The sequence below is a fragment of the Ornithorhynchus anatinus genome, chromosome 2, assembly GCF_004115215.2.
Source record: "Ornithorhynchus anatinus isolate Pmale09 chromosome 2, mOrnAna1.pri.v4, whole genome shotgun sequence".
Taxonomy (NCBI): domain Eukaryota; kingdom Metazoa; phylum Chordata; class Mammalia; order Monotremata; family Ornithorhynchidae; genus Ornithorhynchus; species Ornithorhynchus anatinus.
This window is the reverse complement of record NC_041729.1, coordinates 33,866,505-33,892,113: the sequence shown is the minus strand read 5'-3', so window position 1 is coordinate 33,892,113 and position 25,609 is coordinate 33,866,505. Positions and strand designations below refer to the sequence as shown.

Here is a 25,609-nt window from a genome sequence, read left to right as displayed (position 1 = left end):
GGACCCACCCATTCCTCCGGTTCCAATGGCCCACCTCCCACCCCACCCCCGCCCAACAGCCCCGCTCCTGACCGCTTCGCCCCACGGCCTCCCCTCAGAGCTGCTCCCTCTCGGACACCTCCCCGGGGGCCCCCGTGGGAAGGGGGAGCCTGCACCGGGGACCCGTGAGGGAGCGAGTTCTGACTGAGCTGGGGCCGGAGACGGGAGGAGAGGCGGAAGCGGCTGTACCTGCAGAGGAAAACGTAACAGTCCTGGGTGTGGAAATGTCCGAACTCCTCCTCGGGCAGCCGGGCGAATTTCTTGCCCTCCAGGACGAATCCCTCCATGCCGTCCAGGTCTTCGTTCCACTCTTCCATCAGCTGCTCGGCCTGCCCCGCACCGACAGGGCCCGTCAGGCTCCCGCCTTGCTTCTCCCGGGGCCTCCTCGGCCCAGGCTAGTCTCCCTTCCCCTCTCCTGGTCTGAGCTGGGGGGCCCCTCTCTTCCGCCCCAGAGTCCAGCCACCCCCCAACCCCCACCCCCTTCTACGGGTCGTACCTCGGCCAGGGGCATGGTGGGCTGGCGAGGCACAAACAGGGCCGTCAGGTCGGCCTTCATCTGGTCCTTCTTCTCTGCATCCTTCTTCACCTTGCCCGCCAACCCCTCCCCTTGCAGCACGGTCTCGGCATTGCGGGTGTAGTCCACCTTCAGCACGTCGTCCCAGTTCTTGAACTTGGCCTTAAACACCTGGACGATATGGAAGAGGCAAGAGTGGAGACCGCAAACCATGAGAGGTCCAGGCACCAGTGGGACTCGGCGACGGTGGGTCGGTCCTCGGGGCAGGCAGGGAACGTGTCTAGCAACTCTGTTGGGTGTACTCTCCTAAGTGCTTAGTACAGTGCCCTGCACACAGTAAACACTCAAATACCACCGACTGACAGGTCCAAGATGGGTGGGTGGGGCGGGGTGGGTGGCAAGACTTCCGGCACCTGGCACTCGGTGCCCTCCAGGTTGCGGCTGACCATGGCGTGCTTGGGCCGGTGCAGCATGCTGCAGAGTTCCTGGCCCAGCTTCAGGGCCGCTGCCCGCACCAGGCGAGGGGACTTGCGGCCGATCCAGATGAAGACGTCCGACCAGCAGTCCAGGATGTACACGGACTTGGTGTCCAACAAGCTCTGCAGCTGGAGGGCAAACCCGAGGAGGAGGAGTCACTTCCTGGAAGTTCCGGCCGTTTTGCTGACAGCCTCTTTGGACAGAGCTGAACCGCCACCCGCCCCCGGGGCCCTGCCCTGGACACTCGGACTTCCCTCTCACACAAGGACATTCGCTTCCTTGGTAAGGTAAGGCAAGGCCATCCGTGGACCGCAGCTGGAAGGGTCCCTGAGGGTCAGCGCCCTGGCCACCCTCCCAACACACCTACCCTAGGCTGGGCATGGGCATGGTGCCAGCTGAGCTCTCCTTGCTGGCCCCGCCTGTCTCCCCCCCCAACCCCTACTCCACCTCCCCCCCAACCCCTACTCCACCTCCCCCCCACCCCCTACTCCACCTCCCTCTTAGAGCACATCTCTATCTTGGGGGCAGAGAGACTGGCGCCTCCCACAAGCAGGTGAAGCTGGTGGGGGATAGCTCTAGGCCCCAGCAGATCCGAGTGGGGAGACAGAAAAGGAAGGCTGGTAGAGTCGGGTCTATGCCCGACTCAACCCAGACAGTGCCCTCCTGTGCCTGCCCCACAACCTCTCACCCTCGACACAGAGAGCAGGCTCCCGAGAAAGCAGGGACATCTGAGAAGAGGTGAACCACCTCTGCCTGCAACCCCTCAAGTCTCCCACTGATGTTTTCCCTGATTCGCCCCTAGGTCCTTCTGTGGGCGGGCAGCACCCTCGCTTCAGTGAGACAGGATGGCCTCCCCAGCCCAGGGACAGAGATGCTCTCGGGGCCCCACGGCCGGACCCCAAATCATACCAGCCTCATCTGGGGCATCAGCTCCACCTTGGGCCTCTTCTTGTGCTCCACTGAGAGCTTGTAGTTAATCTGGGGCAGCTCCAGGTACCCCAGCCCCAAGCCGACCTGAGCCAACAGAGACCGGGCGAGGGAGTCAGGACAGCCCAGTGGCGGCCGGGGAGCCGGGGAGGGCCCACGAGCTGGCGCTGTCCGTGTCTAGGACAGAAGGGTGACGAGCAGGTGCATAGGGGATAGTAGAGATTAAGCCCTTGTCCAACTTACTTCCAATGAGGAGTGCCCCCCCAATCCCCACCGCTGACCTAGGGAGTGGGAGGAGGGCGGGGGGGGGACGGGACATGGGTGGGGGTGGAGGCCACCTTATAGAGCTTGGGCTTTGCCGGCTGGAAGTCATCCGGTACGTTCTTGTTGATCACCTCCGGCTGCCCCCCCAGCACCTCCCAGAACTCGGGCACCTCCTGGCTGTGGGTCAGCAGAGTGATCTCCGCCTTCCCTTTCCGCTCGTTCTTGTTGATCTTCTCGGCAAACAGCCTGGGAAGGTGGGAGGGAAGACACTGTCAACCCAGTGCTGGGGTGGGGGGTGGACTGGTGCCAGGCCCTATCTCTCCTCCTGAGTCTTGAGCAAGGAACGAGGGATCTCCTCAGAGTCCCTCTCCTGGCTGCCCAGGGTGGACTACTAGCTGGCGTGGGAAGGTGGGGATGGGGTGAGGGTAGGGGTCAGTCCGGCACTCTACCTGGCTTTGGTGGTGCCACTCAGTGTGGCCTGGGCACCCCTCCAGATGTAGATGTTCAGCCCATGGTCCAGCAGGAAGACAAACCTAGGCAGTTAGACCAGAGACAGATGGGAGCCCAAAAGGAGCAGATCCAGCCTCTTGACTGACCCAAGCCAGCAGCTCCCGCGACAGCCAGCCCCTCCTCCCCTTCTTGGCCCAGGGGCAAGGTCAAAGGAGAAGGGAAGAGGAGGAAAGGAATGAATTCCACACCTGGAGTCCTGATGCGGATGGGAGAAGTTCAGGAGCTCCTCTCCCTCTCCCCCCACCAACCCCAGGTGGCCCTGAACCCAATCCCAGCCTCTGCCCGAGACCTGCCCTGGCCCCATTCTGCCAAGCCAGGAAGCAGAGTTTGGCTCTGTAGCGTGGGGAGCCCCAGACTGGGCCCAGAGTCCGAGAGACTGACCGAGGGTCCAGAGACACGGCCTTGAGGGGCACGGGCTCCAGTTTAATGTTCTTCTTCCCGTAGACACGATAGAGTCTGCATTCAGAGGGTAAAGCGAGAGCACGATCAGCTGGGGACCGTGGGCAAGACCTCCGTCAGGGCACCGAGAGGATCTGTCCCGCTACCGGCTGGACCGCCCCTCCATTAGCAGGCTTCAGCAGGCCAAGCCGGACTCTGGCGTCCCGAACCGCCCCCCCTCGGCCCCTCACCGAGTGGTGTAGTGCGTGTCCTCCACCGTGTAGAAGCCGCTGGCTGTTCCGCCCTCGATGTACGTAATGTCGTTGTCGAACACCTAAGGGTGGAGACAGAAAGATCAGCGCCCCGGGCCTTGTCCCGGGAGAAGGGGTCTTTATGTGGGGCAGGGGAGGGACAGGAGTAGGAACACAGCTCCCAACGCCCTCTTCCAAAGCCCACACCGACGCAGCCGGGGGTACCATTCGTTGAAGACGGGGCCTGGTGGGCCAGCGATGGGACCATGGAGATCTACTGGGGATAAAGGAGAGGAGAAAGATGGGGGGCAGCCGGGGATTCCCCCAAAACTCTGCTTGAGGGTGTTCAACCAATACCAGTGCCCGCTGGCCGAGTCCTCAGTGCTAAGCCCAGGTCAGTGCCCATTGAGGGGACGGGGTGGAGGAGGGGCAGGGATGGGGAAGGAGCAGGGATGGAGGAGGGGGCGGGGATGGGGGAAGGAGCAGAGACTACCAGGAGGAACTCCTCGCTCTCGTCCCCCATCTCCTCGCGGATGGTCCGACACTCGGCCCCCAGGTAGTTGCGCAGGTTGACGGCGTGGATAGCGGAGCACGCCTTCTTGTCCAGTGTCGACTCCCCGCCGATCCAGTAGTAGATCTCCCAGTTCAGGGAGCCGCTCTCATCTAGGAAGGTCTAGAGAGGGCGGGGGGATGGGGGAGAAGGTCAGAGCCCCAGAAGGCTCAGGGTTACACCCCGCACGCCGGAAGAGCCACCCCTCCCCGCATCCTCGGACCCAGCCCCCTCTCACCTTCAGCACAATGTAGCAGTCGGCCTCGTAGAACTTGCCGTGGAAAGCGTCATCCACCTGGGTGGGGACGAAGTTCTCGATCTGCCAGATGGTCAGGCCGGGCAGCTGCCCCACGTCCTCCGTGAAGAACTCCGAGTAGTCCAGCTGGGGCTTCTCCAGGCTCTGGTCCCAGCGCCGGGTCTTAGAGTCTGCAGACCTGGCATCCAGGTTCTCCTGGGGTTTGGGGAGAGAGGTGGGGAGGGATGGGAAGGGGGGGCGTGGAGGACGGGCCGGTCAAGGTTGGCCTCTCCCACAGTTGCCCGAGAGGGCCAGTCCTAAACTGGAGTCAGAGAGGGAGTAGGGTGCAGAGCTGGTGGGAGGCGGGGGGACCACAGTGGCCCTGGGGATGGGGGGGGTGGGTCCCAGGCCAAATCCAACCACCGAAAGCGAGTGGAAGCCAGCCCGTCCCAGGCCAAACCCGACCACCGAAAGCGAGTGGAAGCCGGCCCCCTTGGCTGATGAGGCGAGGGCAGGCTGGGAGAGTCCAACCCAATTCCTCCTCCCGCCCTGAGTGCCCACGGGTCATTTCCCCAGCTGCCGGCCACTCGGCCGGCGCCCCAGAGCACCCAGCGCCTCCAGGTCCGGTGGTCCGGGGCACCAGGGGCTCCCAGCCCCTCACTGGGAAGACCTGAGCCCTGGGGGGATGGGACCTTCCCATCTCCGCAGCTCCTACCTCCAGCTTCTTGTTCTTCTCCTGCGCCACGTCCGACATGCCTTTCAGCACCTGCTTGGCCTGGTCGTCTTGGGCCGAGTCTTTACGTCGTCGTAGGCGCATCTTGCGAGCCAGGGGGTCTTTGGGGCCGCTGCCTGAGGGACGGGAGGGAGAGGGAAGTCGCTGAGTATATTGAGGTCTCAGCCAGTCCCCTGGCTCTGTCCACTCTTCTACTGAGTCAGGACAGGGTAAAAGGCTGCAGCTGGCCCAATGCCTGGCTGCTGGAGTGAGCCAAGAAATCTTGTTCGATTGGAAACTCCCCGAGAAGCAACGTGGCCTAGTGGATGATGATAATGATGATGGTATTTGTTAAGTGCGCACTATTTGGCAAACACTGTTCTAAGCGCTGGGGTAGATATGAGGTAATCAGGTTGTCTCAGGTGGGGCTCACAGTATTAAACTCCATTTTACAGATGAGGACAGAGCACAGGCCCGGGAGTCAAAAGGTAGTGGGATCTGATCCCAGCTCCTCTACCCGTCGGCTGAATGACCTTGGGCAAGTCACTTTACTTTTCTGTGACTGTTACCTCATTTGTAAAATGGGGATTAAGACTGTGAGCCCCATTGTGGGACAAGGACTGTGTCCAACCTGATTAGCTTGTGCCTACCCCAGAGCTTAGTTCAGTGCCTGGCTCATAATAAGCCCTTAACAAATACCATTAAAAAAAAAAAGATTAGATATTTGGTCCCTGTTGCTTCCTCCCTAGGTCTTAGGACAGGGCCCTGCCCTGAAGCACTCAGTAGATACTAGTTGTCCGTTGACCAGAGTCCCACTACCATCTTCCTGGAAATCCCAGCTGCCCCCATCCAGCTGGGGGGCCTCCAAATCCCACCTTGCCGCCTCTGCTGCTTCTGGCCAACTAGCATCCCTACCCCCACGGCCTGCGGAACATGGCATCCTGAAGGTTATCATGCTTGGGGGCACCCAGGAAGGAGAGTGGAGGGGAAAGGGATGGGGCACGAGGGAGAAGAGAGCTCACCCGCCCCGGCAGCTGCCACGGTGGCCGGGGAGGCCCCCGCCAGCCGCAGCTGGTTCTGCAGGGAGAAGTCGATGTTGTACCACTCCGAGGTGCGGTCCACTGGCTTTGGGGGCATCACTAGGTTGGGGTTCTCTCGCACATCCAGGATCTGGGGGAACAAGACCACAGGGTATGCTGGGAACCCATGTGGGTGCTCCCTCTCCTTGCCCTTTTAGGGAAAGAAGCTCTGGTCTGGGGGTCGAGAGCAGTCAGACACGGACCCAGGGAGCCAGTAAGAAACAGAACCAAGAGGGATGCTGGCTCAGAGGCTCCTTTTCTTCCTCATGAACACAGGCAACAGAAGATGCCCTGCTCAGGGAAACACTCTTGGTTTGCTTTAGCCACTTTCCCTTCCTCCCCATTAAGCCAAGGAAGTAGAAAGCAACACCCCCATTGCACAGATGACAGACCGTGGGAAAGGGACTGTGTCCAACCTGATTATCTGGAATCCACCCCAGGGCTTAGTACGGTGCTTGGCACGTAGTAAGCCTTTAACAGATAGCACAACTATTACAGATGGAAAACTTTGGCGGGACTAAATCAGAGTGGCCAGGGCAGCGTTAGGACAGGACCCAGCATTCCCAGGGCCTCCAGGACTCTGGTCAAGGCTCCACCCACAGAACCGGTTTGGTTCCCTCCCCGCATCCCTGGGGAAGAGAGTTGGGGCAGAAAGCAAGGAAAGAGATGCCCTCCCCCAACACAGAGGGTGCCTTCCTCCACCTGCACCCAGATGCTCGCCATGGGTGGCCAACGAAGGGAAACCGGGACCCTGCCATGGCGACAATGCCTAAGAGGGAGGGACCCCGCCCCCCGGGCTCACCTCGACTTCCGTCAGGAAGTGGATGGCCTCTGGAAGCGTGATGAGACGGTTCTTGTTGAGGACCAGTTTCCTCAGCTTAGTGCACCTGCGGGGAGGGGTGTCCTGAGACGGCGGCTGGGACGCTTGTGGAATCCAGGAAACCCTCCAGGCCCAGCACCCCCAAACCCAGCCCCCCCAGCCCACAGCAGCAGGACAGGCTCAGGCAGCGGGAACAGGAGGAGAGGTGACTTCACGTGGCCAGGTCCTCCTTTGTTCTGGTTTTAGTTCCCCGGCTTAGCAAAGACAAAAGTCCCATTGTCACGCCCATCCAGCCTCTCCCCAGTGCCGAGCCAGACGGAAGGCAGGAAGAGGGGTCAGCGGGCTGAGGCTCCCCAAACTCGACTAGGTTGAGTGGACCTCACCCGGCCCCAGACACTTGTTCCCTGGGACGGGCAGCCCGCCTGAGTCCCCTGCAGACCTCCATGCCATCATCCCTCCCCCCTGGGCTGGGGGTATCTGCCCCAGAGATAGGGGACAGTGCTGGCTGGAGGGTCTCAGAGAGACAGACTTCCTGGAACTGACAAAGATTAAGAGTCCAGCCCAGCAGGGGAGAAGGACATGAGCAAGTGCTACTAGTCACCCCACTGATCACTCCATTTGCATTTATTTTTATACCCATCCCAGGACCATTTCCGCCTGTCACTCCCCGTAGAGAGGAGCACGGCGTAGTGGACAGAGCCCGGGTCTACGAGTCAGAAGGTCATGGGTTCTAATCCTGACTCCACCACTCATCTGCTGTTTGACTTTGGGTAAGTCACTTCACTTCTCTGGGTCTCAGTTCCCTCATCTGCAAATCGGGGATCGAGACTGTAAGCCCCATGGGGGACAGGGACCATGTCCAACCTTATTTGCTTGTATCCACCCCAGTGCTTAGTACAGTGCCTGGCACACAGTAAGCACTTAAATACCATAATTATTATTATTAGAGCGTAAAATGCTGGTGGACTTGTGTTGCTGCTGCCCTTTCCCAGGCTTTTAGTACATACAGGTCATCAGGTACTCAGTAAATACCAAGACTGAATACTAGCAGAGAAGCAGCATGGCTTAATTCATTCAATCGTATTTATTGAGTGTTAAGCTACTAAGCGCTTGGGAGAGTTCACTACGACAGACATATTCCCTGCCCACAGAGAGCTCAACAGTCTAGAGGGGATGGAGTACGGGCCCGGGAGTCAGAAGGACCTGGCTTCTAATCCCAGCTCTGCCATATGGCTGCTGGGTGAACCTTGGGCAAGGCACTTAACTTATCTCGACCTCATTTACCTCATCTGGAAAATGGGCATTAAGAGCATGAGCCCCATATGGAACAGGGACTGTGTGCAACCTGATTAACTTGTATCTATTCTTGATTCTATTTAGTTGCCATTGTTTTTACGAGATGTTCTTCCCCTTGACTCTATTTATTGCCATCGTTCTTGTCTGTCCGTCTCCCCCGATTAGACTGTAAGCCCGTCAAACGGCAGGGACTGTCTATCTGTTGCCGACTTGTTCATTCCAAGCGCTTAGTACAGTGCTCTGCACATAGTAAGCGCTCAATAAATACTATTGAATGAATGAACAATGATTAGCACACAGTGTTTAAAAAATACCGTAACTATTATCATTATTATTAGCAACAATTCTGCTCCCACCAGCATTTCCCAACCCCGGGTCCAGGAGAGAAAGCAACCTCAAGAGTAGGAGGCAGACTCTCTGGAGAGGGGTCAGGAGACAGCACGGATTAGGGTTGGGAAGGATGGGCGGGGAATGTGACTGCTGATTCTTTCGTGTTGTCCTCTCCCAACCACTTACTACACTGCTCTGCACATGGTAAGTGCTCAACAAATATCATTGATTGACTGATCGATCAAGGGTTGGGAAATGTGTTTTAGGAAAGAAAAGTTAACGGTCCTGGGATGACCTTGCTTGGAGAAGAGAAGGCTGTGGGAGGGTTTACCATCAAGCTTCCGGTGCCAGGGGCAGTTCCGTGAAGAACAGAACTACAGCAGGCGGGATCGGGAGTAGACCTCGAGGCTTCCTAACCACGGGTTATCGGACCCCGGTGTGAGACACTGAGGGAGGTCCCTGGGTCTCCTTTCTCAAGCGGTCCCCAGAACAGGATCGGCTCTGGTGCTTCAGGTGCAGAGGAGACTGGGAGGGGAGGAGGGGCCAGAGGAGAAGGCAGCGATCGGCGCCTTCCGCCATTCGGGGACACGACTCCTACCTGCACAGACTCTCGGGGATGAGCTCCAAGTTGTTGTTGGCGGCCATGAACTCCTCCAGGTTGGCCAGCTTGCCGATGCCCGAGGGGATGCCGTCGAAATCCACCTTGTTGGAGTTTATGTAGAGCTTCTTCAGCTTGGTCAGCTTGCAGATGGCTGACTGAGGACCAAGATGAAGGTCAAGGGGAGAGGGCCAGCTCCTCCCCACCCCCAACTCCTGGCACGTCCTCCAGCCCCAAGCCCCAGCGCCGGGGACTGGGGGGGACCCCGGCAGTCACATACGGGCAGCGAGGTGAGCAGGTTCCGGGACAGATTCAGGGTCTCCAGCTGGGTCCACTGGTCGACGCACAGGGAGAGCTCGGCGATCTGGTTGCCGCTGAGGTTCAGGCGGCGCAGGCCGGAGAGGGTGTACAGGCACTCGGGGACCCGGGGCAGGTCGTTGCAAGACAGGTCCACATCTGGCCAAGCGTGGGGCAGGAGCTGAGTGCCAACTCCCCTCCCCACCATCCCCTGCAGCCGGCGCCCCCACACTTAGCCCAGCCCCGCTGCTGGGGAAGCCAGGGGATTCTCGATCCCGTCGGGGATCTCAGCGGCGGCAGGGGGTGGTTCCTTCCCCACTTCCAATGCTCCAAGGGGAAACAGGCCCCGGGAGGTTTCATGTCCAGGATTCCCAAAGGAGCCTGGAACAGGAGGGAGGAGCCCTGCCTCCCTGCCGTCCCCAGCAGCTGTGGAGGTGGGCAGGGAAAAGATGACCGACGGGACCATCCCTGGGCTCCGGGAAAAGGGAAGAGCTGCGGGCAGCGGGGAGGGAAGGGAGAAGGGAAGGAGGAGGGGTGGGGGGAGGAGCGGTCAGTACCTGCAAGGCTGCTCAGGGCTTCCAGGCTAGTGGGGAGGTTGTTGTGGGTGCGCTGGGTGTTCCTCAGGTGCAGGGTCTGCAGGGCCGTCATGGCGGGGAGTTGCCTGGAGGAGGAAGAGGCGGCAAGGGGGTGTTGAGCCAAGCCCAAAAGCGCTCCTGACCACCAAGGACAGAGACTTCTCCCTCCCCCGTCAGAGCGGGGGAGAGCTTGGGGCGCGGGGGGAGTTGGGATGGAGAAAAAAGCGGGGCTGGGTCTCAGCGGGGAGCCAGGCTCTGAGCCGCCCGGCCCCAAATCAGGACGGGCCCGGCGGAGAAGGCAGGCGAGCCCTGAAGGAGCTCCGGCGATCCCGGAGTCCAGCCTGCCTTCCTCACTTCACCCAGGAGGCCAGGAGGGGAATCCAGAGGAGTCCAGCCTCCCCCTCCCACACTAGACTCAGCGGGGCCCACAACTGGCTGCCCCTCGGGGAGGAGACGGCAGCGTGGCTGAACCGGGTTCACGACACAGGAAACATAAATGAAAGCTTGTATCTCGAGACTGAAAGCTTCTTCAATCAATCAATCATATGTACTTGGCACTTACAGTGTGCAGAGCCCTGTACCAAGTGCTTGGGAGAGTACAAGAGAACAGAATTGGTAGACACTTTCCCTGCCCACAATGAGTTTACAGTCTAGAGGGCTGCTTACCATCAATGATATCTACTGAGCACTTACTTCGTGCAGAGCACTGAACTAAGCCCTTAGGAAAGTACAATACCATGGAGTTGGTAGACACGCTCCCTGCCCACAGTGAGCTCAGAGTCAAGGTGGATTCCTTGTGGGTAAGGAACATTTCTACCAACTCTGTTGTACTGTACTCTCTCAAGCGCTTAGTACAGTGCTCTGCACACAGTAAGCGCTAAATAAATACCATTGATTGATCTTACTCCACTTAGTAAGGAAGGTAGAGATGTAATGTCCCAGGAGATAGTTTGTTGCTGTTGCCCTCATCTGCTTTTACTGCAGATGGCTTGTTAACGCCCAAGGCTCTTTGCAAAAGGGGGTCAGTATGGACAAATTACAATTGCAACCTTCCACGCTTCCATCTGGCCGCCGACCCCTTTCCCTCATCCTCCCCCTAACCTGGTATTCCCTCTCCTTCCACATAGACCAGACCACCACTCTCCCCACCTGCAAAGCATTATTAAGGTCCCATCTCCTCCAAGAGGCCTTCCCTGATTGAGCTCTTTTTTCTCCTGGCTCCCGCTCCCTTCTGTGTCACCTATGCACTTCGATCTGTGACCTTCGGGCATTTGATATTCGCCCCACCCTCAACCCCGCAGCACTTACGTGCATAATCTTTAAATTATGTATTATAAATTATTTACTTATATGAATGGCTATCTTCCCCCTTCTAGACTGTAAGGTCTTTGAGAGCAGGGAATGTTTCTGCCAACTCCGTTGTACTGTACTCTCCCAAGAGGTTGGTATGGTGCTTTGCACATTGAAAGGGCCTGAAAAATTCCATCGACTGATTTCTCGCTCTCTCTGCTGCTTCACCAGCCCCTGCTGTGACTCTCACAGGGGCAAGGAAAGAGGAGGAAGGGCAGGGGCGGACAGAAGACTGGGGAGGTTGGGAAGGTTCCAGGGGTCGGGAGACCTGGGTTCTAACTCTGGTTCCTCCACCTGCTTGTTGTGTGACCTCAAACAAGTCACTCAACTTCTCTGTGCCCCAGTTTCCTCATCTGTAAAATGGAGATGAAACACTTCCCCCTGAGAGTGAGCCCCACTTGGGATGAGGACAGTGCCTGGTTGGATTTTACTCTTGCCCGATGCTTAGCACGGTGTTCGGCCCATAGTGAGCACTTAATTGTCACAACTATTACTATTGCTATTATTATTATTACTTATAATAATGATAATATTTGTAAAGCTCTTTGTATGTGCCAGGCACTGTACTAGGGCACTGGGGCGGATACAAGGAAATGGGGGTGGACACAGTCCCCGACCCACTTGGGGCTCACAGTCTTAATTCCCGTTTCACAGATGAGGGAACTGAGGCACAGAGAAGTGAAGTGACTTGCTTAAGGTCATACAGTAGACAAGTGTTGGCGCTGGGATTCAAACCCAGGCCGTTCTGACTTCCAAGCTCATTATTATGGACAGGAGAGAGATGGATAGACAGAGGGAACATCAAGTTACTATGAATGATTCCTTAATTACAGCAGGTTGATCCACCCATCTTAGATAGAGGCTGAGGAGAGATGGAGAGGGAAAGACCTGTCTCCAGGAGCCAAAGTTGGGGGACTCAGGTCTTCTGGGCCTGGCGCCTCTCCAGGGGGCCGGGCTGGTGCCAGAGTGGGAGGGGAGGAGTTCCACCACCCTGGGCCTGGTGCCCTGAGAATGGGAGTGAGAGCCAACTCTCCACTCCCAACTCACTTCTAAGGGAAGGATGGGACTTTGGACGGGGAAAACCGCTCTCTCCCCCTGGAAGCAGTGTGGCCTAGTGGAAAGAGCTCAGGCATGGGAGCCGGAGGACCGGGGTTCTAATCCCCGCTCTGCCACTTATCTGCTGTGTGACTCTGGGCTAGTCATTTCACTTCTCTGGGCCTCAGTTCCCTCACCTGCAAAACGGGGATTCGAAACCTGTGATCCCTCCTATTCAAAACCTATGATCCCTCCTACTTAGACTGTGAGTCCCATGTGGGATCTGATCATCTTCCCAGTGCTTAGAACAGTGCATGGCACATAGTAAGTGCTGAACAAAAACCACAATTATTATTACTGGAAATCCCCCACCCCACAGTCCTGGTGGCTCTTGGAGTACATGACCCCCTACCTTCCCCCAAGAGGGGACCAGGACAGCCCCGCCCCTTGAAGGGAATGGGAACAACTTTCTTGGGTCACCATCAGGGAAGGGGCCGAACCCCTGAATTTTAGCACATAAGTGCTCCCTCGTGCTCCCCTCCGAGGCTCTCGTCTCACATCCCAACCACGGAAAGGGCAGAGGTCAATAAGAACGGCACCCTGCGACCCGCGGGGACCGGAGAAGGCAGTACCTGAGCTGGGCATGCAGGAGGGGGTTGTTGTTGAGGACCAGTGTCTGGAGGTGCACCAGCCGCCTCATCTGTGGCGGAAGACTCTCGAGCTGGTTGTCGCTCAAGTCCAGGTACAGCAGATCCGTCAGATTGATGAAGAGCTGGTTGGGGATGTTGTCGATGCTGGTGGGGCAAGGAGGAAGGCGATCGGGTCTCCCCACCACCTGTAAACCCGGATGGCTGCCCCTCCCCTCACCCTGGCCTGAGGAATTACTCTGGCAACCCCCATGGGACGAGGTGGTTCCCCTTTCCTGTCTCCATGGCAATGCTCAGATCCCATCTGAGCGGTTTTCCCAGGAGGATTCAACGTGTTCCTGATAGAGGGGCTTTTGAGTTGACCATTCTTCTGGAGGCAATGAGCGCTGAGGCAGGATGAGGGTTTGGGGAGGACAAGGTGATCTCTCTCTCTCACTGTCTCACACATACACAGACACACACACACCCCTTCCCCCCAACCCCCCGCCACACCACCCACCCTCCCCCAAGCCCTGTGGCCCCCTGCAGCCGGCCAGGACCAGCCCCGGACCCTCACCCATTGTGGCTCAGGTTGAGGACCAGCATGTTCTTGGCATTCTCCAGTTCCCGGGGACACTCTGTCAGCTGATTGTAGCTCAGGTCCTGGGGACGGGAGCAGAGGGGCAGGCTGAGACCTGGAGTGGAGAGGCTTGCCCATCTCGGGACCCGGGTTCGAGGAAAGCACAGTGAATAACCAAAAGGGGCACTGTGACTCTAGACTGTAAGCTCCTTGTGGGCAGGGAATGTATCTAACCAACTGTGCTTTCTTGTACTCTTCCAAAGGCTTACCACGGCACTCTGCACACAGTAAAGTGTTTGGGGACTAGTGGATTAAGCAGACTAGGGAATTAAGCATGGGCCTGGGAGTCAGAAGGACCTGGGTTTTAATCCTAACTCTGCCATTTGTCTGCTGTGTGACCTTGAGCAATCCACTTCACTTCTCTTTGCCTCAGGTAGCTTATAATAATAATAATAATGTTGGTATTTGTTAAGCGCTTACTATGTGCAGAGCACTGTTCTAAGCGCTGGGGTAGATATAGGGTAATCGGGTTGTCCCACGTGAGACTCACAGTTAATCCCCATTTTACAGATGAGGGAACTGAGGCACAGAGCAGTTAAGTGACTTGCCCACAGTCACACAGCTGCCAAGTGGCAGAGCCGGGATTCGAACCCATGAACTCTGACTCCCAAGCCCGGACTCTTGCCACTGAGCCACGCTGCTTCTCTAAGTTTATCTAGCTTCTCTAGCTTATCTGTAAAATGGAGATTAAGGTTGTGGGCCCTGAGTGGGAAAGGGACTGTGTCCAACCTAAATATCTTGTATCCACCCCAGCTCTTAGAACAGTGCCTGGCACATAGTAAGCGCTTAACAAATACCATAAGAAAATACCAACATGGGGCTCACAGACTAAGGGGGAGGGAGAAGAGATAATGAAACCCCATTTTACAGATGAGGAAACCGAAGCCATGGAAGTGAAGTGATTTGCCCAAGATCTCACAGCAGGTGGAGGCAGGATTAGAGCCCCGGGCCCAGCCCCCTGACTCCCAGATCCAGGCTCCTTCCACTAGGCTGCCCTGGGTTGGCATCTGTACAGGACAGAAGAATATGGTCCAGGGACAAAGGAGGCCTGGGGTCACAAGGCCCATTCCTACTGTCCTTTGGATATTTGAACCCAAGCCGTCACCCACTCGGGATAGAACTTGTGGATGGGAGAGAGCTCAAGTCCTCCCGCAAGGCCAGCAGGGGCCTGACTGGGGATGCTCGGGGTGAGCTCACTGGGGGCAGGGAATGTGACTGTTTATTGTTGTACAGTATGAGCACTTAGTACAGTGCTCTGCACACAGTAAGTACTCAATAAATATGACTGACTGACCCATCGAGAGCTTCGCCTCTCAGGGCACCTGCTCAAAACCCTGGGACAACTCTCCCAAGCTTGACCCATGCTTGAACCCAAGGAGGGCCGATCCGGGTGGAAGCCACTCCACCGCTGCTCCTGCCGGGGGGCCCGGGGCCACTTACCAGCACCGAGAGGTCATCCAGCTGGAAGATATCGTCGGGGACTCCAGAGTTCTTCAGGCTGTTTGCTCGAGCCACGATCGCCTGTAAACAAGGGAAAAAAGGTATTGGGATCTCTGAGCTCCAAGCCTGGAGCAAGCAGGGAACGTCAAAATCGGTCCCTCCGACCCACCTCCTCCTCCCACTCCCGGCTGGACCAGGCTCAGAGGCCCATCCTGGACAGGGAGAAGACTGCCTTGGCAGTGAGGGCAGGAGGAGCGGGGATGCGGAGAAAGAGGGAGGGCGCGGGGCGGAGGATGGCGGAAAGCACTCTGAGCAGGACTCTTGTAGAGCAGAAACCAGCCAAAGTGACCCTATCGGGCCCAGCCACTCCCAGGGAGGGCAGCCGGCAGGCATTGGAGAGGCAAGGTCAGAGGGGTCAAGCCTAATGGACTCATTTATTCATTCAATCATATTTACTGAGCACTTACTGTGTGCAGAGCACTGTACTAAGCGCTTGGGCCAGTACAATATAACAATAAGCAGATGCATTCCCTACCCACAATGAGCTGACCATCTAGAAAGGGAGACAGACCTTAATATAAATAAATTACAGATATTTACATAAGGCTTTCGGGTTCAGGCGGGAAGCCAAAAGGAGGCACCAGGGGAGAACCCAGACACCAACCAGACAGATAGAGCCCAGCCCGGCTCCTCGGGGCCCTGACCCGGCCGCAGGGGACTACTGCCTTTCGGCTAGCAACTCTTGGCCTCGTTGTTCTTGGGCCCGACCAAACTGCAAATTCCTGCCAGTCCACCCAGGATCCGCCCAGAAGTGCACCACCCACCAGGGAAACCCCAGTTTCCTCCTTTTCTCTCTCAGGCCCAGACCCAGAGGCAAAATGGACAGAGCTACGAGCCAACCAACTGGGGCTGAAGACAAGGCTGAGGAAACAGTGAAGGGGAAAGGGGGAGGAGGGTGGAGGAGGAGGGAAGAGGAGATTAGCCATGACTCTTGGGGGAGCAGGGCTCAAAAGACAGTAGCCACTGCATCAGCTTGGGACAGAGGCCCAGAGAGAGAGCAGGCTACTGCTGCTTATCTCATTTCCCCCGGAATGAACTCAGCTACTCCGACTGACAGACACACTGTCAGGCTCCCCTAGGTGACTCCAAGGGCCAGGACCCAGGTTGAGAGAGAAGCATTGATTCCAGACTGCTCCAGTGAGAGCATCTGTTGAAAGAGACCACCCCTCCGGCCAGTTTCTGAGCCCAGGGAGGAGGGCCGCCCGGAGCTCAGTTTCTTCCCGCTAGACACCATCTCTCCCCAACGCCTATGGTCCTGGGGTTTGCCAATAAGAATACTCCTCTTTAGAGCATTTTGGATCTGCAGGTCCAAATTTCACCACTGCCTTCCTGGTCTCAGGCCTCCTCCTTTTCCTTATAGCTGGAGAACACAGGAGCAAGGAAGTCCGTGAGGCTGAAAGGGCCCAGGAGAGGTGAGTGCCCAGGAGCATTAAGGTAAGGTCCAATTCAGCAGGGGTTCCTCAGGGTGGAATGGTGGTGGTCATGGGGCAGCCTACAACTTTAAAACACGGAGTCCAGAAAACAGTTTTTCCGATGGGGATTAAAGAGGCAGAGACAGTTGGAGGGAATAAGCCCGGCCCACCTGCCCAAGGACCCAAAGAAGGAAGAAAGTAGCCCTAGAAGAAATGCAGTATTCCCCCTTCCTCTTTTTTCTACAGCCTACAGTTTGGTTTTCTGGGGAATCTGGGTTGTGACGACTGAGTATCTGTTGGAGGCAGATGCTTGGCTTCTCTTAATCTAGTGATGTGGGGCGCAAGAGGAAAGGATGGAGATGAAAGGATACACAGCAGTTGGGTGAGTTTGGTATCTGAAGATAATTTTAGGGGGCTACTGATTTTTTTATTTTTTTTTTTAATGATCTGCAAGACCATGGGGGCTGAAAATAAGTGATCTGAACTAGAGAGCCTTGGGGTTGGGACATGTGTCCCACCCCTGCTTCTCTGTTCTGCGCAGTCTGCTAGGAAAGGGAGTGCCGCAACCCCAACACACACGAAATCTGCCTCTAAGGCAGTCGAGATGCCTCCAACCACAGCCCGAGGCCCTCCCTGTCCGTCAGTCAGTCAACTGTTCTTACTGAGCACTTACCATGTGCAGAGCACTGTACTAAGTACTTGGGAGAGTACCATGTAGTAACAGACGCATTCCCTGCTCAAAATGAGCTTACAGTCTAGAGGGAGACAGACAATATAATTAAATAAAATTACATATATTTATGTAAATGCTGTGGGGCTGGGAGGGGGAATGAATAAGGGGAACAAGTCAAGGTGATGCAGAAAGGAGTGGGAGAGAGGAAAGGATGGCTTAGTCAGGGAAGGCCTCTTGGAAGAGATTTACCTTCAAAAAGGCTTTGAAGGAGGAGAGAGTAATTGTCTGTTGGATATAGAGAGGGAGGGAGTTCCAGGCCAGAGGCAGGACGCGGGCGAGAAGCTGGCGGTGACACAGATGAGACCGAGGTACAGTGGCACAGCCCACTCCTCTAAAGTTGGCATTAGAGGAGTGAAGTGTGTGGCTTGTGCGTGTAGTAGGAGAGTAGGGAGGTGAGGCAGGGTCGGGCGGGGGGGACGACGACAGGTGATTGAGTGCTTTGAAGCCAACAGTGAGGAGTTTCTGTTTGATGCGGAGGTGGATGCTCGAACTACCCTCCTCCTTTCGCAAGGTCCTGGAAGGATGGAGGGGGCTGCTATGGAATCTCTAAGGTTTCAGGACTCTAGGTTGGCTGCAATCCAACACTGGAATCCAAGACCAAGCCCCTTCCCTCACATCTGCCCACATGCATGCATGCATGCATACATACATACATACACGTAGGGGGGTGGCAGCTGGGGTGGGCGAAAAGGGAAACAAGACCCAGCTGCCATGGCCAGCTGACTCCAGGGCAAGGAATTGGGATAGCACTTTCCTTCCTGTTCCTCCATGCTCTTCCCCATCCCCCTGCTCTTGGGTGCCTAATGCTGGGCTCCCAGAAGCCTCAGCCCCTGCTCTTGGGGGTTCTGGCCCCTGGACAGTTGGGAAGGCAGGAGTTTCGTACCACCTCCTGATACCAGCCTAGTGAGAATGAGTGGGTGCTAGGCTGGAAAGGAAGTAAAGGCCCAGAGAGGTTAAGCCCCACAGCCTTTGGTTCCCTTAGTAGCAACAGAGGATTCAAAACCAGGCCTTCTGACTTCTAGCATTGGGCATCCTCCATCAGATCCCAAATTCTGCTCCCAGTGCTAGGGCACAAGGAAGCCGCGGCAGCCTGGGGACTCCAAGGAACTTAGTTCCGTTGCCACTTCACAGAGCCCGTGCTGCCCCAGGACCTTTATCCTGACACCTCCCCAAGCAGGGACCGACCCCGAGCCGGGCCACTTCCTCCGCCCGGCTCCGGGGGCGGCTCCCGAGATGCCACGTTAATGCCGCCGCCGGATCACTCACCCTCAAGCAGGGCAGACTGGAGAGCTCGCCATGGAGCGTCGTCAGGCTGTTGTGGCTCACAGACAAGTGCTCCTGTCGGGGAAAGCAACAAAGCCAGCTTTATTCTGGAGGAGCAGAGGTAGCGCCTCTCGCCCTCCTCCCGGACAGCGCGACCCCACATCACCACCCCTCCCTCCAGAAGCTCGGCGGCCCGGGCTGGAGCTTCGGCCGGGACACGGAGGACAACGTGTGGCCTAGGCCAGGATCCTTACCAACTTCTGGAGGGCGGCCAGCTCCTCGGGCAGGTAACACAAGCCTGTCCGGTTGAGCTTCAGCCACCGTAGGCTGGTCATAGACTTGACATGCTCGGGAAAGTAACCCCCCTGCGAATGAAGGAGGAGAAGGTGGGTTAGGGAATCCTGGGACAAGCTGGCCCATCTGGGGTCCAGTCTCCCCAAGGAAGTGACAGATGCCTGACCTCCATGGTTGGCACAGTCAGGATCACCGTGCTGTACTGGGCACCACACCGGGTAGGTAAAATAGCCCTGGCCCCTGCCCTTCAGGGGGCCACAGTGGAGAAGGAGCCTCCATCCTGAAAAGCAAAGACAGGAGGGCTAGCCTACTCCCCAATCCCCCCCTCCTTAACTGGGCATCTCCTGCAGATCACCAGGCCCACCCCCTGCCCCTTAAAAATAATAATAATAACTGTGGTATTTGTTAAGTGCTTACTATGTGCCAGGCACTGTACTATGCGCTGGGGTGGATACAAATCAATTGGGTTTGACCCAATTTGGTCACATCTATTTTGTTACCAGGCCCTGTGCGGTTCGGCAGCAGAGTGAGGCCCCACCAACCGGGTTTGTGCCTAGTGGACAGAGTATGAGTCTGGGAGTCGGAAGGACCTGGGTTCAAATCCTGGCCCCGCCACTTGTCTGTTGGGTGACCCTGGGCAAATCGCTCAACTACTCTTTGCTTCAGTTACCTCATCTGTAAAATGGGGATTAAAATTGTGAGCCCCACTGTGGGACAGCGAACGTGTACAACCTGATTAGCTCGTTTCTACTGTACTTAGTATATTACTTGGCACATAGTATAGAAGTGGGAAAAAAAACCAAACCCAAAACTATGAGGGGGTCTGTGGAACCATCGTAGCTTAGCGGAAAGTGCACGGACTTGGGGGTCAGGATTTTCTAAACCTGGCTCCGCCACTTGTCAGCAATGTGACTTTGAGCAAGTCACTTCACTTCTCTGTGCCTCAGTTACCTCATCTGTATAATGGGGATTAAGACTGTGAGCCCCACGTGGGACAGCCTGATCACCTTGTATCCCCCCAGCGCTTAGAACAGTGCTTGGCACACAGTAAGCGATTAACAAATACCAACATTATTATTACTATTATTATGTTTGTACTGGACTTGCTTATATACCTTTTACCGATTTAGCAAAATCTAATGCAGCAGAATTTCAGAAATAGCAGGGTAGCTGGCACTAGGGGTTGTCCCTACCCAGAAGTCCGGAGAGTGCCCCGGACACCTCCCCCCGGACCTGCCGCTGGACACGCAGTCCTCCTCAGGCCACATTCTTTAACCATGACGCAGGTTCTTCCACTCTAAGAGGGGATCGTGAGGCCGAGGCCCCGCTCCCTGCCCCGCTCAGAGACAGTGCCCAGCCCGGGAGCTCTAGGTAAGGCAGACGCTGCTTGAAAGGGAGGGATTGGGGAAGGCTCAGTCCTTACTGTGTGCAAAGCACTGTACTAAGCACTTGGGAGAGTACATTATAACAATAAACAGACATTCCCTGCCCATAACGAGCTTACAGTCTAGAGGAGGACCTAACTTTAATTAAGAACTCCCTCTCCATATCCGACAGTGCACCATTCTCCCCACCCTCAAAACCTTATTAAAATCACATCTCTAAGAGAAGCAGCGTGGCTCAGTGGAAAGAGTCCGGGCTTGGGAGTCAGAGTTCATGGGTTCGAATTTCGGCTCTGCCACGTGTCAGCTGTGTGACTGCGGGCAAGTCGCTTAACTTCTCTGTGCCTCAGTTCCCTCATCTGTAAAATGGGGATTAAAACTGTGAGCCCCATGTGGGACAACCTGATCACCTTGTATCTACCCCAGTGCTTAGAACAGTGCACTGCACATAGTAAGCACTTAACAAATACCAACATTATTATTATTATCTCTAGACTGTGAGCTCGTTATGGGCAGGGAACGTGTCTGCAATATTCTGTTGTACTGTTCGTTCCTAAGTGCTAGTATAGTGCTCTGCATATAATAAGCGCTCAAATACCACTGATTGATTGATCTCTTCCAAGAGGCCTTCCCTCTACTAAGGACTCATTTTCCCCAACTCCCTCTCCTTTCTGCGTCACTCTTGTTCTCAGGTTTGTGTCCTTTAAGGAGCTGATCCCTCCCTCAGCCCCACGAGGCCTGTGTACATAGCCATAATTTATTTTAATGACAGTCTCCCCCTCTAGACTGGAAGCTCCTTGTGGGCCGGGAATGTGTCTACTAACTCTGTTGTACTGTACTCACCCATGAGCTAAGTACAGTGCTCTGCACACTGTACATGCTCAATAAATACCATTGACTGATCTTGATTTAATTAGATTTAGCACTGGCAATTAATCAATTGTATTTACTGAGTGTTTACTCTGATCAGGGTACTGTACTGAGTACTTGGGAAGAGTACAATAGAATTAGTAGGCAAGATCCCTAACTTCAAAGAGCTTAAAAGAGCCAGAGTGCCCTTGGAATAATAATAACTGCAGCATTCTTACTGGGTGCCAAGCACTGTGCTAGAAACAAGATAATCAGGTTGGAGAGAGTCCCTGACCCACACAGGTCTAGCAGTCTATATGGGAGGAAGAACGAGAATTTAATCCTCATTTTACAGATGAGGCTCCGAGAAATTAAGTGATTTAACCAAGATCACAGAGCAGGCAAATGGCAGAGCTGGGATTAGAACTGAGGCCTTCTGGCTCCTGGGCTGCACGCCTTCCTCAGCAGCAAGTGAAAGGTCATCTAGTCCACCCCTCTGCTTCTGGGCAGAATAAATCCTAAACCACCCAAGACAGCTGAGGGGTCTGCTGGACATTTAAAAGGCCAAGCAGAGCCCCTCTCCCCCTTACCTAAAGAAATATGATTGAAAACACAGGAACGCAACCTGACGGGATGAAGCTTCCAGGCCTGGCAAATACGACAAAATAACCTTTGGGAAACCTGGAAACGGGGCAGCAGAGCTCTAAAATTCCCGGCGCCCACACCTCGGAGTGGCCCTCATATAGTGTCAAACACACGGACAACCCAAAGTCAACGTTCTGATGGGCTGAAAATATGTCCTGCTTTAAAATGATGTCCAAGACAGTCTTTGCTTCGCTTGGCCTGGAGTCCCATGCATATTCTGAATAATACCCAGCACATTGTGGACTCCTAGGAGATATCGGGGTGGCGCGTCCTGTTGGGAACGACAGATGAGCCGGGATCCTGAAACTCGGCATGAGGGAACGGATGATAGTGCAACACCACTGGGGCTCCCTCGCCCTTGGCCAGTTGTGGTCCCGCTGGGGGACAGAGCACAACAAGCAAACAGGCGGACGGGGTGCGGCACGTTTACGACTTAAGAACTTACGACGTAGCATAGAGGGGTATCACCACGTCCTGGCAGGCGGTTCAGTTGGCACGTTAGCCAACTATTCGTCAGGATTTCTATGGGGCCCGTCCACCTCGCGGAATGCCCTAGGTGGATCTTTGGTCAGAAACCTTCACCGCTGATGGCCTGGGAACTGCGGCTAGAACCCAGAGCTCTTGACTTCCAGAGCGGAGCCCCTTCCCTTGGACCAGCGGCGGAGGTCTAAAAGTCGTGACAGTATTTATTAATAATAATAATGTTGGTAGTTTTTAAGCGCTTACTATGTGCAGAGCACTGTTCTAAGCGCCGGGGTGGATACAGGGTAATCAGGTTGTCCCAAGTGAGGCTCACAGTTAATCCCCATTTTACAGATGAGGTAACTGAGGCACAGAGAAGTGAAGTGACTTGCCCACAGTCACACAGCTGACAAGTGGCAGAGCCGGAATTCGAACCCATGACCTCTGACTCCCAAGCCCGGGCTCTTTCCACTGAGCCACGCTGCTTCCTGGATCCAGAGCACTTCACTAAACGCCAAGAGAAAGATATTCAACAACAGAGAGTTATTCGGCCCAATTATTCTTTATGTTCCTGAAGTCCCTCCTTTGACAGCTTATAAAGAACCATCAAGTTAGCAGGGGCCCTCGAGAGGTCTGTCAGTCCATCCTCCTGCTTCCGCATTTAAGCCATTCCAGCAGACCAAGCTCCTTTCTTCAGGCAAATTAAAAATGGAAAGGTAGACTCGAATCTCTAATGGGAAATCACTGAAGTAGGGTGACCAGGTTAGAAGTCAAGATGCCCTGGGGTATGTAGGCCGGGAAACCCACCTGTACATTTAGCTGAAAAATGAGCTAGAGATACCCACATGTAGTTGTAGATATTCACGACTCTTCACAAACTCCCTCCAGCTTACATATATGCTCTCTTGGCTCTTTATTCCTCAGCTTCCTTCACCAGCCTGGGAGTCAGAGGACCTGGGTTCTAACCCCAGCCTGCTCTGTGACCTTGGGCAAGTCACAACTTCTCTGTGCCTCAGTTCCCTCACCTGCAAAACAGGGGTTCATTACCTCTTCTCCCTTCTATTTAGACTGTAAGCCCCGCACGGGACCTGATTATCTTGTATCCACCTCAGCACTTAGTATAGTGCTTGGCACACAATAAGGGGTTAGCATACCACAGTATTATAATAATAATGTTGGTATTTGTTAAGCTGGGGTAGATATTATCATTAGTATTATTTTTATTATTCCTCTCAAGCTCAGCTTCTACCTGTACCTTGTCCACACTGTTCCTCTAGCCTGGATCGCCCTCACCCCCCAAAGTGAATTGACTCCAGTGCTTTCCACATTCAATTCTCTCCTTAACATCCAACGCTTTTATTAAGCCTTCCCCAATTAGTTCCCAGCACCCAAATTATATGAGCTCACCACCCGTCTTTTTTTTTTAATTAATTTTTATGGCCTTTGTTAAGCACTTACTATGCCAGGCACTGTACTAAGCACTGGTGTAGATATAAAATAATTGTGTTGAAAAGTGGCTTCTACCCACTCTGGGTTCAATAAATACTACACTGAGACATAAATACGTACGCAGTTTAGCAAGAAAATTGATTCCACCTTCCTTTCAGTGACATCTGTTTAAAACCCCACACCCAATTCAGCTTGGCTGTTCCCAGGGAATAAAGACAGTGTCATCTTTGAACAGGCCAGCCAGACCCATAATAAACGACGTCTCAGTGACGAGGACGTAACTAGTCATATCCAAACCTAGCTGGTGAGGAGACGTTAGCTACAGAGACACTTCTCTGCAGGGAAGCAGCATGGCCCAGTGGAGGGAAAACGGGCCAGGGAGTTACAAGGACCTGGGTTCTAATCTCAGCTCCGCCAACTGGGTGACGTTGGTCAAGTCACTTTGCTTGCATCCATCCCAGCGCTTAGTACAATGCCTGGCACACAGTAAGCGTTTAACGAATACCACAATTATTATTATTGTTAACTTCTCTGGGCCTCAGTTGCCTCAACGGTAAAATGAGGATATGTGTTTATTCGTATTTATCGAGCACTTACTGAGGGCAGAGCATTGAATTAAGCAATTGGGAGAGCACAATATGACAATTAACAGACACATTTCCTGCTCATAACGAGCTTTCAGTCTGGGGGGGCAGGGAGACGGACATTAATATAAATAAATGGCAGATAGGGATGGAAGTGCCGCGGGGCTGGGAGGAGGGATGAAGAAAGGGAGCAGGTCAGGACGATGTAGAAGGGAGTGGGAGGAGAGGGGAGCTTAGTCAGGGAAGGCCTCCTGGAGGAGGTGTGCCTTCAGTAAAGCTTCGGTAAGTCCCCTCTCGAAGATAAGCCCACCTATTCATTCATTCCAGTCTTTATTGAGCGCTTACTATGTGCACAACACTGTACTAAGCGCTGGGAATGGATAACTGGGCAACAGCTAGAGCCCCATGATGGGCTCACAGTCTCCACGGGGGAGCCGGACAGCAGAGCAAAAGAGAACAAAACGAAACCAGACAACATCATCGAGCTAAATTAATTCTGCTGGTCTCTGCTCAGCGCTTACTACGTGCCAAGCACTGTTCTAAGCGCCGGCCGGATCAGGGGGGATGTACACCTCGTTAACGAGATCGCAGCGCTGTCCTCTCCAAGCGCTTAGGCCAGTGTTCCGGACGCCGTAAGCGCTCAATGAAAACGACCGAATGAATGAAGAAGGGGCAGCCTCTCCGGGGGATCTGGGTTCCAATTCCGCTTCCGCCAAGCATTGGCTGCGTGACCTTGGGGAAGTCACTTCCCTTCCTCTCCAGGGGGGAGAAAGTGTCCGTCCGTTTATAGGCCGCGGGCCCGGTGAGGGGTCGGATGGGGTCCGATGGCAGCAGGCCGCTGAAGAATTGGGGCTGCGACCTAGGCCCCGGGGAGGGGACCGGGGGTCGGGCAGGGGCTCCGGCGACCTCACCTTAAAGTCGTTTCCGCTGAGGTCGACGCCTCGGATGAAGGGGAGGACGCCGGTGGCGGCCATTGCTCGCTCCAGCCCCAGGAGGAGGAGGAGGAAGAAGAGGACGAGGCCCGGATCCCGGCAGTGCCGGAGGAGGCGAGCAGGAGCCTGCAGCCCCGCCCCGCCCCACCAGGAACACGGCCCACGCACCCCCGCCTCCCCGAAATACAGGCCTCGCCCCCCAGGAACTCCGCCCACACCCCCGCAGAATTACAGGCCACACCCCCCAGGGACACGGCTCACACCCCTGCAGAAATATACCCCTCGCCCACCAGGAACACGGCCCTACCCCACCAGAAATACAGGCCCACGCCACCAGGAACAGGGGCCACACCCTCTCGGAAATACAGGCCTCGCCCCCCAGGAACACAGCCCACACCCCCTCAGAAATACAGGCCACACCCCACCAGAAATACAGACCCCCCCCCCACCAGGAACGGGGCCACCCCCCCCTCAGAAATACAGGCCTCGCCCCCCCAGGAAACACATCCCACATCCCCGCAGAAATTCAGGCCACTCCCCCCTCAGAAATACAGGCCTCGCCCCCCAGGAACACGGCCCACACCCCCGTAGAAATTCGGGT

At 55.5% G+C, this 25,609-nt stretch overlaps 1 protein-coding gene across 1 annotated transcript in view; it reads right to left on the bottom strand.

Annotated features, from left to right (window-relative positions):
* The window catches only part of FLII (FLII actin remodeling protein), a 30,560-nt gene extending 5,426 nt beyond the window's left edge, over positions 1–25,134 (bottom strand). The window contains exons 1-22 of the mRNA XM_029056703.2: positions 24,988–25,134; positions 18,666–18,776; positions 18,415–18,486; positions 14,944–15,024; positions 13,441–13,526; positions 12,870–13,031; positions 9,835–9,938; positions 9,261–9,436; positions 8,981–9,138; positions 6,739–6,823; positions 5,880–6,027; positions 4,861–4,994; positions 4,149–4,361; positions 3,854–4,033; positions 3,361–3,443; positions 3,113–3,187; positions 2,671–2,754; positions 2,296–2,467; positions 1,940–2,044; positions 967–1,158; positions 536–724; positions 229–368 (exon numbers count right to left, since the gene is read on the bottom strand). Of these exons, the coding sequence (XP_028912536.1) occupies positions 229–368; positions 536–724; positions 967–1,158; positions 1,940–2,044; positions 2,296–2,467; positions 2,671–2,754; positions 3,113–3,187; positions 3,361–3,443; positions 3,854–4,033; positions 4,149–4,361; positions 4,861–4,994; positions 5,880–6,027; positions 6,739–6,823; positions 8,981–9,138; positions 9,261–9,436; positions 9,835–9,938; positions 12,870–13,031; positions 13,441–13,526; positions 14,944–15,024; positions 18,415–18,486; positions 18,666–18,776; positions 24,988–25,050 (2,813 nt within the window). The 5' untranslated portion in view covers positions 25,051–25,134. The remainder of the gene's footprint in view (positions 1–228; positions 369–535; positions 725–966; positions 1,159–1,939; positions 2,045–2,295; positions 2,468–2,670; positions 2,755–3,112; positions 3,188–3,360; positions 3,444–3,853; positions 4,034–4,148; positions 4,362–4,860; positions 4,995–5,879; positions 6,028–6,738; positions 6,824–8,980; positions 9,139–9,260; positions 9,437–9,834; positions 9,939–12,869; positions 13,032–13,440; positions 13,527–14,943; positions 15,025–18,414; positions 18,487–18,665; positions 18,777–24,987) is intronic.
* Between the last annotated feature and the right edge of the window lie 475 nt (positions 25,135–25,609).